At 41.2% G+C, this 12318-nt stretch overlaps 1 protein-coding gene across 1 annotated transcript; it reads left to right on the top strand.

Moving 5' to 3' along the window:
- The first annotated feature begins 888 nt into the window (after positions 1-888).
- On the top strand, positions 889-10636 carry LOC139459362 (indolethylamine N-methyltransferase-like). The gene is made up of 4 exons (XM_071240824.1): positions 889-980; positions 6509-6702; positions 8840-9071; positions 10210-10636. Exons 1-4 carry the CDS (start codon positions 889-891, stop codon positions 10634-10636), a joined length of 945 nt encoding a protein of 314 aa, XP_071096925.1.
- The last annotated feature ends 1682 nt before the right edge of the window (positions 10637-12318 follow it).

Below are 12318 nucleotides of genomic sequence, written 5' to 3'. Positions count from 1 at the left end.
TCCATTACACTGGGATTTGTATGTGTGACAGATACAACAGTAGCGGCTAATATGCGAGACTGCACTGGTATAGAACTCTTAGAGACAAAACTGTATACACCTTGTAATGAACATGCAGGTACTGTAATAGGTGAGGTGAGGTGAGGTAAGGTGAAATGGGTTTTAACGTTGCGTCCAAGATTATTGCACTTTTATAACGACGTGCATGTACGCGTGTGTGCGTGCGCGTGTGTATGTGTGTTTGTGTGGCTGCTTGTCCTAGTCCGGACTGATGCCGATTTATAGTGCTAGCTCACTGAGATATCATCCCGCAGTTTACCATGAATACCCCACTCAGACACAGTATACTGACTCCAAGCTGACCAGTCCTTGTTTTAGCCCCGTAATGCCGAGCGCCAGGCAGGGTAACAACAAGTACCACCCTTTAACGTCTTTTGGTATGACGCAGCCGGGGATCGAACCCCGGACCTTCCGCTCTCCGGGCCACGGAGCCGGTTACGTACTTTAATAAATATTTTTGGTGATATGAATGCTCGTTTTGAAACAGAACATGGTTCTATGGAAGACAACTCCGTCGATGATCTCCCAATTAATGAGTCAAACTATGAATATGATAACTTATTCCCTCAGGGTGCAAAGACAGTATTATTAATACTCGATTTAAACAGTTACTCGTTCTGTTTGTAAACATGAACATGCATGTATTAAGTGGTAGATCAGGACTAGACGTAGAGGGGGATTTTACGTTCATTGGCCATCAAGGTAGTAGTGTTGTAGATTATTGTACTGTGCCCTCTTCTATATATGAATTATTTAAAAACTTAAAAATTGTAACCAGAACAGAATCTGATCATCTTCCATTGACAGTCGACTTAGTCTTGTCACGTGATGTATCACGTGAACAAGCACATCCCACAGGCGCTCGTGCTGCATGCGCATCTCACAACACAGACAGATTTCAGGGAGACGAAGCACCTGGGGTGAGCTTGTAAACTTTATTAATAATTGCATTGACCATTTTTCAACATTATTTGATAATATGTTAAACACACATTTAGACTCTACTGTAGAATGTTACAAGGCCTATCTAAAATAGTTTTATATCAATTATGGGACATCATGAAGAACGAAGTTCGGCAGGGGTGGAAACTGGCACGGACTTTGATAGTCAGTTAACGCCATTGCCTCCACTGAAGGACTAATCTGTCGGGACACCCCACGACCTATAGAACTATGTAAATGTGCATAACGCATCCCATTTTGGTTCTGGAAAACCATTTGTCCAGAAATTACGCGCTGTGGCCGGTCTCGGGCAAAGATAAATAATAAAAATAACATGCCGTATAGGTTGAGGAATGACCCATGAAGATCCGGGGTAGACTTGGTCTTTAGCAACCCATGCTTGCCGTAAATGGCGACTATGCTTGTCGTAAGAGGCGACTAACAGGATGGTCAGGCTCACTGACTTGGTTGATGCATTTCATCGATCCCAATTGCGTGGATCGATGAACATGTCAAACCCTGGATGGTCTGGTCCAGACTCGTCTATATACAGACCGCCGTCATATAGCTGGAATATTGCTGAGTGCGGCGTCAAACAACAAACAAACATAGTTTTCAATCATTTTAGTTTAAACACTACAAAATATAGATGTATGAAGTAGAATGTATTGAAAAAATCAAAATCTCAACGAAATCAACATTTAAAAACAGTCATACAGCATCCGATATTGGCATAGCAGTTGCCCGAATTCAGGTGCTCTCAACGGAATGGACAAAGGGCGCACACATTTAAGATCGCTAAAGTCGATGACATGTCACATTAACAACGTGTATACCCCCGGCTTTAAGACACGCAAAAACACTCCGGCGCACAAAAAAGACAGTAGTCTGATGTCATGTGGGATACGTCGCCATTCATCTTGGAGGGCTGGATCAGTTTGGGGGATGTGGTCGCTGTCGAACACGTGGATCCATGCCATCCCAGAGGTGTTCTAAGGAGCAGCGAGCAGGCCACGGCAGCACGTTGACGTTGTGTTCTGCAAGGATGTTCTGTACGATTCGGGCTGTATGGGGTTTGGCGTTTTCATGCTGTTCGTCTTCAATTTAAAACCGTTACATATCGACGACTGTTACCCGGTCCTGATCAAATCGGGCAACCTCCGACTCGAAGTTCAATTCAAGTCGGCTGTCCCAAGTATTAAACGTCAACGCCGGAGAATTATCAGTCTTGGTTATCGTGCGAACAGATTCCAAAATTATATATGAATGGAATAATGAACATTAGTGATGACACCAGGGCCCACTTGCACAAAGGGATCTTAGCGCTAAGATGATCGTAACTACCATACTTTAACATAGGCTTACAATAGTCGTAGCACTAAGATCGCTTTGTGCAAGTGGGCCAAGGTGTTCGCGAAAAGGGTGAGCGCGTCCTTCCTTACCGGTAGCACCCGCCACTCATACAATTTACATTAAAATGTCCTTATGCCTTGGTACACTATAACACTCTCTCAAGTACCAGGTCTTCTAGAAGTGGAAGTGTCAAGTTTGTTTGTTTGTTGTTCAAGTCAGCGAGCCTGACCACCTGATCCCGTTATTAAAATTTTGATAAAGCTTCGTTTTGCCGTCGGTTTATTAACTCATGACATAAATAACATTGCGTTGCCATGTTGCGTTGCCATGTTGCGTTCCCGACACATAGTATGTATTTTCCTTTATTTTATATATATATATATTACAAAGTGAAGAGTTGAATTGAACTTGCAGCAGTGAGGGTAGCTAAAAACTACTGTGACTAAGTGATCTGGAATTTGTCGTGCGGACCGATTACAGTAACAATCAATGGATCATCGAAATTAATTGGTAAGCGTTATTTTCCGGTTTTTCGGAATAAAGTTTGCATAATCTCGATCGCGCCTAACTAAAATGCACATATTTACTTCAGCCCGTTACTTTTCCAACAAGACGTCACTAGAACACTAGAACACACTCGTGGCAAGTCGCGCCATGTAGGTCAAACAATGCCAATACAAACCAGGGAGTCCCAAGAAACGGTTCTCATGTATGATCCTGTTAATTCTGGCACAGTATTTGAACTGGATGAATGCATCTAAAGTACTGTCGGAAATACTAGAAGACTGAATTTGCCACTTCGTTTTGAAAATAGTCGTCTAAGGCGCCGCCATTCGCTGTGCAGAGTTGCGTCTCTTGGGAACGCCACCAACCTATGATTGTGGGTTCGAATCCCGGTTCGCCCCAATTATGTTTCTAGGTATGTCAGCACCATACCCGTGCTCGTGGGTTTCACCGAAGTGGTAAACGTCTAAGATCTGCATCACGTGGTAAACGTCTAAGATCTGCATCACTTCTGGCTTTCCTCCCACATTAGGCTGACACGCCGTGATATAACTGGAATACTGTTAAAAGCGGCATTACACCCAACTCACTCACTCACTCACTCTTTTCCAATATCCTCCATGAGTTATTAGATATTGGGATATTGCTTAAAGTGGTGTAAAACCATACTCACTCACCCCAATTGCGTGGATCGATGCTCATGATATCAATCACTGGATTGTCTGGTCCAGATTCGATTATTTACAGACCGCCGTCATATAGCTGGAATATTGCGGCGTAAAACAACCAACCAAACAAATCATTCATTAAATTATTGATGGGTGTGGGTACTTGTCCCTCTACTGACGGGGAATTGTGGGAAAATGTCAGTGTGGGGACGCATCCGACTCCATGATAAAGTCTGAATAACAAAAGCACTGAATTAATAAAAAAAAGTTCATTTCATGGAATAACAAATAGGCAGCAACATAATGAAATAGTAAATGCTTTGCGTGGGATCGTACCGGCGTTTACGTCATGTTGCTATTGGGTTTCAGCCACATGTGTTTGGCTAAAATTGTTCGTCGGAAATAATAGTCGGTTTGAACAACAGAGAATCATTTATGTCCGGATATATAGTGGTGAAGCTACTGAATTGAAACTGAGGTCTTGAATATTAACAGAAATCAAGAAATACTTTTCTAAATACCATTCTGTACTTTCGATTATACGAAACACATTTTGTAATGCTTTTATTTTTTAGTGTCATATGATCCTATCGTTTGAATGAGTCTATTTAAATGTTACCATGTAAAAAGGTGTTGGAATCTTTTACCCTTTCCAAACGTATATAAATTTATCTTCACACGCAGGGCTTTTTGTGTTAATATTCATATATTTAGATGTAGAAATGTCTATAGCGCTTGTAGCAGAAGCAAATTACCCAGAATAAAATAATTCAGCATTAAGAAACCTAACACAGTCATATCAATCCGTAATATGGACCGCCTCCGTGGTCTAGTGGTAGAGCGTCCGCCCAGAGAGCGGAAAGTCCGGGGTTCGATCCCCGGACGCGTCATATCAAAAGACGTTAAAAGATGGTACTTGTTGTTACCCTGTCTGGCGCTCGGCATTAAGGGGCTAAAACAAGGACTGGTCGGCTCGGAGTCAGTATACTGTGTCTGAGTGTTAGAGCGTCCGTATTGCTGGAATATTGCTAAAAGCGGCGTAAAACCATACTCACTCACTCACTATTATTGTTAAACTGCGGCATGGTATCTCAGTGAGCTAGCACTATAAATCGGCATCAGTCCGGACTAGTACAAGCAGCCACACAAACACACACACGTACATGCACGTCGCTTTATAAGTGCAATAATCTTGGACGCGACGTTAAACCCCATTTCCCCTCACCTCATCGAACAAAGTTATGTGGCACAGTGTGGGCTGTCCTCCATGGTTAATGCCCCCTACAGTTATAACCTTCGTGGTATCACTCACAAGACGACCTTCAAGATATTCTGAACGATGTTACGATCTATAGAAGAAATGAGATGATGTTGGAGATATAAATTAGGTTTCATTTGTGCTACCCAATTTCGGTCCGGTTTGGGATATGTCTGGATGTTCCACGATGTTGGAAATAAAGATTTATTGTCTATTTTTTTTAAAATATACAGACATTTACCAACACGAGTGATACAATGGTATCAGAGAGTCAACTTACTATTCAGATTTCAAGCTTCAAATCACGAAAACATTTTCTGAAACAGAACATACTACATGCTTATACTGCAACCATCTTACATTATGACGAATATCACGTGTAAGTGACTTGCCCGGAATAGTCAGTTGTTTACCCCAGTACTTTGTGATCATGCCCATATATATAAGGTTCCTGATTCTAGTAGACAGGTGATAATGTCTCATGAAAGCTATCTCTATTATTGTATCGTTTATTTCGCAAGGGAATAGTTCGATTGTAAACTAGGTTTTTGTTGCTTGTAGATCTGGGTTATAACACGTCTTCAGCAACCCATGCTTGTCGTAAGAAGCGACAAACGGGATTAGGTGATCAGGCTCGCTGACTTGGTTGATGCATGTCATCGTATGGCAGTTGCGTGGATCGATGCTCATGATATCAATCACTGGATTGTCTGGATCGATGCATGATTGAATTGTCTGGTCCAGATTAAATCATTTACAGACCGCCGTCATATATCTGGAATATTGCTGAGTGCGACGTTTAACAACAAACAAACTTGTACACTATATATTCAGGTTTGCTCACTGTAACATTACCTTAATTTGAACATGATGTACTGTTTGGTCTTTTGGCTATATGAACGAATAAACTGTCTCATAATACGGCTCCACGCCAGAAACCTATGATTGTGGGTTCGAATCCCGGTTCCCCCGATTATATTTCTAGGTTTGTCAGCCCCATACCCGTGCTCGTGGGTTTCACCGAAGTGGTAAACGACTGAGTCTTGCATCACTTCGGCCCTTCCTCCCACATTAAGCTGACACGCCCTGATATAACTGGAATACTGTTAAATCGGCGTTAAACCCAACTCACTCACTCACTCTCACAATATAGCTCAAGTCTAGTGAATGCACATTTGAAGACAATGTACCTTGGCCAGTTCCATTCAATGGATGTTCTATGGACATGAGATTTGTACTTTAGTAAAGTTTTTTATTATTATTTAGGCGTTTATTTTCCGAGCATGAGTTCTGAAAATAATTTACTCCACAGATGTGGGGCGGTCGGGGAGCCTAGTGGTTAAAGCGTTCGCTCATCACGCCGAAGACCCGGGTTCGATTCCCGACATGGGTACAATGTGTGAAGCCCATTTCTGGCGTCCCCCGTGTGATATTGCTGGAATATTGCGGCGTAAAACCATACTCACTCACTGTACAGATGTATGACATACTTTCCATCAGCTACTGATAATGTTTTCTCGTGGATTAACAGTGTGCCCACCAGCTGTTACGTTTTTACCTCCATATACCGCGACCAATATTGAAATCAAAAAGGAAATAACAGACCATACACTGAGGACGGAGGAGAAAGTTCCAATATTCCCCCTCTATAAATTCCTCATACAAAAAGAGTAAACATGTCATAGAAAAGCCATTAACAACGTTTCTGTTTGTTGGTTTCCAGCTTGAAAATGGATTTGATTCAATGTACAGACACCTTGTCTACGAAGAGTCCGAGGTTTGGTAACAATGCCTACGAAGAGGCATTTGACGCGGAGGTTTACCTGGAGATGTACTACGGCAGCTTGAGAAGCGACATAGCGGCAGGGGATATGATACCTTTCATGCTGAAGTCCTTCCATGAAGTCTTCAACAAAGGTAGGACCGACTCAGCATTGTGATGTCATGTTTGTTGTTTTACGCCACACTCAGCAATAGCCCAGCTATATGACGGCGGTCAGATTGACATTATGAGCATCGATCCACGCAATTGGAATATCATGACATGCATCAACCAGGTCCGCGAGCCTGACCACCCGATCCTGTTAGCCGCCTCTTAAGACAAGCATAGTCGTCTTTCAGGGAAAGCATGGTTTGCTGAAGCCTCTGCATTGACATCACTGTGGTAATTTGTATAAACTTTCGTTTCGAAATAAAGATCTTTTCCCTCTGTTATTGCCTATAAAAGAAAACCAGAAGAATACTATGTACACGCCTTATATAGAAATAGTCACATAAATTACAAAGACACAATCCCCATAAATCGCTGACTCAGTTATTTACTGTGTAAGGTTCTGTCATAGCGACTGATCTACGACAACCATTGTCTGAAGAACATTTGATTTAAAAGGCTAATTACCCGGCTTGCCCTCATATCACCTACACCCAATATGGCCTACACCACATATGGCCTACTATAATCATAGTGGTCAGTTGTACCACCCCTATCATATCGATGGGTATTACCCAACTGGCTTTACATGCGTCGATTGATGACTTACTTATCTTCTTCTTTGATCAACCATACATGTTTTGATTGTATAGACATGACTTACTTATCTTCTACTTTGATCAACCATACATGTTTTGATTCTATAAACATGACTTACTTATCTTCTTTGATCAACCATACATGTTTTGATCGTATAGACATGACTTACTTATCTTCTTCTTTGATCAACCATACATGTTTTGATTGTATAGACATGACTTACTTATCTTCTACTTTGATCAACCATACATGTTTTGATTCTATAAACATGACTTACTTATCTTCTTCTTTGATCAACCATACATGTTTTGATTGTATAGACATGACTTACTTATCTTCTTTGATCAACCATACATGTTTTGATCGTATACACATGACTTACTTATCTTCTTCTTTGATCAACCATACATGTTTTGATTGTATAGACATGACTTACTTATCTTCTTCTTTGATCAACCATACATGTTTTGATCGTATACACATGACTTACTTATCTTCTTTGATCAACCATACATGTTTTGATTGTATAGACATGACTTACTTATCTTCTTTGATCAACCATACATGTTTTGATTGTATAGACGTGACTTACTTATCTTCTTCTTTGATCAACCATACATGTTTTGATTGTATAGACATGACTTACTTATCTTCTTTGATCAACCATACATGTTTTGATTGTATAGACATGACTTACTTATCTTCTTCTTTGATCAACCATACATGTTTTGATTCTATAAACATGACTTACTTATCTTCTTCTTTGATCAACCATACATGTTTTGATTGTATAGACATGACTTACTTATCTTCTTTGATCAACCATACATGTTTTGATCGTATACACATGACTTACTTATCTTCTTCTTTGATCAACCATACATGTTTTGATTGTATAGACATGACTTACTTATCTTCTTCTTTGATCAACCATACATGTTTTGATCGTATACACATGACTTACTTATCTTCTTTGATCAACCATACATGTTTTGATTGTATAGACATGACTTACTTATCTTCTTTGATCAACCATACATGTTTTGATTGTATAGACGTGACTTACTTATCTTCTTCTTTGATCAACCATACATGTTTTGATTGTATAGACATGACTTACTTATCTTCTTTGATCAACCATACATGTTTTGATTGTATAGACATGACTCATTCATCCTCTACCAAAGAGGCGACTAATGGGATCAGGTGGTCAGGCTCGCTCATATCATCGTATCCCAATTGTGTAGATCAATGCACATAAATTCCATCACCGGATTGTCTGGTCCAGACTCCATTATTTACAGACTGCCGCCATATAGCTGGAATATTGCTGACTGCGGCGTTAAACAAACAAAGCCTTCGGGAGTCTTCTGTTGGAAGATCTGTGTCAGCTCCAATCAAATAAATACACGTTACTCTATGGACACTATGGGGAGAGGGTATGAGGGTGTTAGTCACATATTTCCAGATATAGTATTTTATCACTAAATGCCTAATGAAATCAAATACCTTATTCCAAGTGAGGTCATGTGACTGTTTACTTTGAACTAGGGAAAATAACCGGGAAAAGACTGCTGGACATCGGAACAGGCCCATCTATCCTGAGTGTCATCAGCGCGTCCGAGCACTGTGACAGCGTCTACTTGAGTGACTTCTTGCCTCACTGTAGAAGAGTCCTCAAAGAATGGGTCGGTGGTGAACTGACGGACAAATTTAACCCTTTCTTGGAGTATGTGATCGATCTAGAGAAATCAGAGTAAGTAGACCCGTGATAATCCGGGGTAGAATAGGTCTTCAGCAACCCATGCTTGCCGTAAAAGGCGACTATGGTTGTCGTAAGAGGCGACTAACGGGATCGGGTGGTCAGGCTCGCTGGCTTTGTTGATGCATGTCATTGTATCCAAATTGCGTGGATCGATGTTAATGATATCAATCACTGGATTGTCTGGTCCAGACTAGATTATTTACAGACCGCTGTCATATAGCTGGAATATTGCTGAGTGCGGTGAAAAACAACAAACCAACAAACCAAATCAGTGTAAGCAGATTGCCATTTTAAGGTATACAATGTCAGTTGAGATTCAGAGTTGCAGCACTTTGGCGTGACAGGATTCACTGATCGTGGATTAGATTGATCCTGATAATAATCCCAGGTCGGTTACCACAGTGCCTGTGATCGTTTGTTGTTAATCGACGCACTCAGCAATATTCCAGCTACATGATGGCGGTCTGTAAATAATCGAGTCTTGACCAAACAATCCAGTGACTGATATAATGAGCACTGATCCATGTAGCAGAGGTACGATAACATGCATCAACCAAGTCAGCGAGTCTGCCCACCCTATCCCGTTAGCCGCCTCTTACGACAGGCACGGGTTGCTGAAGACCTATTCATACCACGGGTTATTACTGAAATACTGTTTATACATTATACGCTGCGTTACCCCACAGAGAATGGATGTGTCAGAAACATGCGCATCTGGGTTAGAAACCAGGTTCGCCCTTTTTATGTTTCAAGTTTTGTCAGTACCACTCTATTATGTGGTAAAGGTCTAACACCTGTCCACTTAGGTCTCTTCGAAGGCGACTATGCTTGTCGTAAGAGGCGACTAACGGGATCGGGTAGTCAGGCTCGCTGACTTGGTTGATGCATGTCATCGTATCCCAATTGTATGGATCGATGCTTATGATGTCAGTCAGTGGATTGTCTGGTCCAGACTCGATTATTTACAGACCGCCGTCATATAGCTGGCATATTGCTGAGTGCGCGGTGTTTAACAACAAACCAAACCAAAACCAAGTCAAGCTACCACGCTGTTCAATGCGGCGTTAAACATCACTCACTCACTCACTCACTCACTCACTTGACCCCTATGTTCTCTTTACATTTTTAGGGAATCATTGACCAGTCGTGAAAACAAAATAAGAAGCAAGATAGATGGAATTTTGCCATGTGACCTATTCAAGGAAGAGCCACTTGAACCAGCTTACTTCCCACCCTTTGATGTCGTCACAACATCACTCTGTCTGGAAGCCATCTGTGAAGACAGCTCCAGCTACCAAACAAGCGTGAAACGCATAGCTTCCCTAGTTCGAAAAGGAGGTCACGTGGTAGTGTTTGCAGTGTTGGGTGATACAACTTATTTCGTAGGGGAGGAAGAGTTCAAGTCTCTCCATATCTCGAAGGGGGAGGTTGAGAAGATGTGGACAGAGGCTGGTTTTACCATCACATATTGCCGTGACAGCGTTCTCCCTGAAAACGAGAGGAATAAGTATTGTGAGTTTGAAGCCTGGTATATCATGGCGGCAAGGAAGCAATAGGGCCCCCCGATATTTTCACATTCTCGGGGGTAACTCCAAATGTATTTTGCCTGTTTGTTTGTTTGTTTTTTTAACGTAACATTCCAGCTTTATGACGGCGGTCTGTAAATAATCGAGTCTGGACCAGACAACCCAGTGATTGACATCATGAGCATCGATCCACGTGAATGGGATACGATGACATGCATCAACCAAGTCAGCGAGCCTGACCACCCAATCCCGTTAGTCGCCTTTTACGACAAGCATCGTCGCGTTTTAGGGCAAGCATGGTTTGCTGAAGACCTATTCTATACCGCATCTTCACGGGTTATATTTAATCTACATGTATGGGATACTAAAGTACTCACGGAAATGAAAAAAAACTGTTTTTCTCAATTTAAAAATCGACACAAAGTGTTACGTAGCTGTAAATACGAAATAACAAAACAACTCGAAAAGTACTAGTCTGGATTTGCTAGTTTGATCTCAATGAACAATACAAAATGTAATTTACAGGAGGTAATTTGTCGGCACTTTCAACATTCAAAAATAAAACTAAGTCCAAATTGACATAGCAGAAACAGACTATAGGCATTATGCATCTGTTCTCACCTGTCGTCAAGGTGTCATAGGTCACCTTGATCTACTTACACCTGGTTATGCCCTGTTTCACAATAGTCTGTTTTATTCACATTTTTACACACTTTTACGTGTAAAAAGGCATAAAAAACATTTGATACGCTGTATTTGTGCCACGGCCCAATTAGTACTAATTTAGTTGTTTGAATATTTACATATTTTGTATATTAACTGCAATAATTTAAGATCTGAGGTCGAAAAAAACAGGGTTTTTTTCATTTCCGTGAGTACTTTAGGTAGGCATACGTCACATGTGTATCATGCTTGTTAGGGACTCGACCCGTGAAGATCCGGGGTAGAAAATGTCTTCAGCAACCCATGCTTGCCCTAAAACGCGACGATGCTTGTCGTAAGAGGCGACTAACGGGATTGGGTGGTCAGGTTCACTGACTTGGTTGATGCATGCCAGCGTATCCCCAATGCGTCAATCACTGGTCCAGTGATCCAGTCTGGTCCAGACTCGATTATTTACAGACCTCTGTCATATGGACATCTGGAATTTTGCTGATTGTGGCATTAAACAAGAAACAAGCGTAAGAGAATTGGGTGGCAAGGCGAACTGTCATCGTACCCTTTGCCCATGACTTCGGGCACTGGTTTGTCGGACCAAGACCCAACTATTTACAGGACTGTGTGATGCTGATTCTAAAACAAGATTAATTCACTATTGTTATTTACTTTAAACTAAACTGTTGTTTTTGATTTACACACGTGTATCAACTTAACTGTTAACTGTTGGTGTCATTGACTTTATGTAATTTGAAAATAAACTTGTTACCTTGACATTTATGTAGAGGGTTTTTTCTTGTTTCAATCGAAATTGTGCTGTAATAATAATCATTATGACAGCGCCTTGTTCGTGCTCGAAGGTAAACGTATGACACACATTTTGTTATGTACTTCAGTGTGAAAGACTGAGTTTACTGAAGTTGAAAAAAGTGATATTTTCATTGCAGTGAACATAACACTTTGACGGAACTATTGTCACGCAAGAGTTATATCCCCTTTAATTGTCTCCCTTTTCGTAAGTGTCGAGCCCGTACACAGACTGTTGACGTTTCACG

The sequence above is a fragment of the Haliotis cracherodii genome, unplaced genomic scaffold, assembly GCF_022045235.1.
Source record: "Haliotis cracherodii isolate W230 unplaced genomic scaffold, xgHalCrac1.p SCAF_13, whole genome shotgun sequence".
Classification (NCBI taxonomy): Eukaryota; Metazoa; Mollusca; class Gastropoda; order Lepetellida; family Haliotidae; genus Haliotis; species Haliotis cracherodii.
This window is presented reverse-complemented; position numbering and strand designations above follow the sequence as displayed.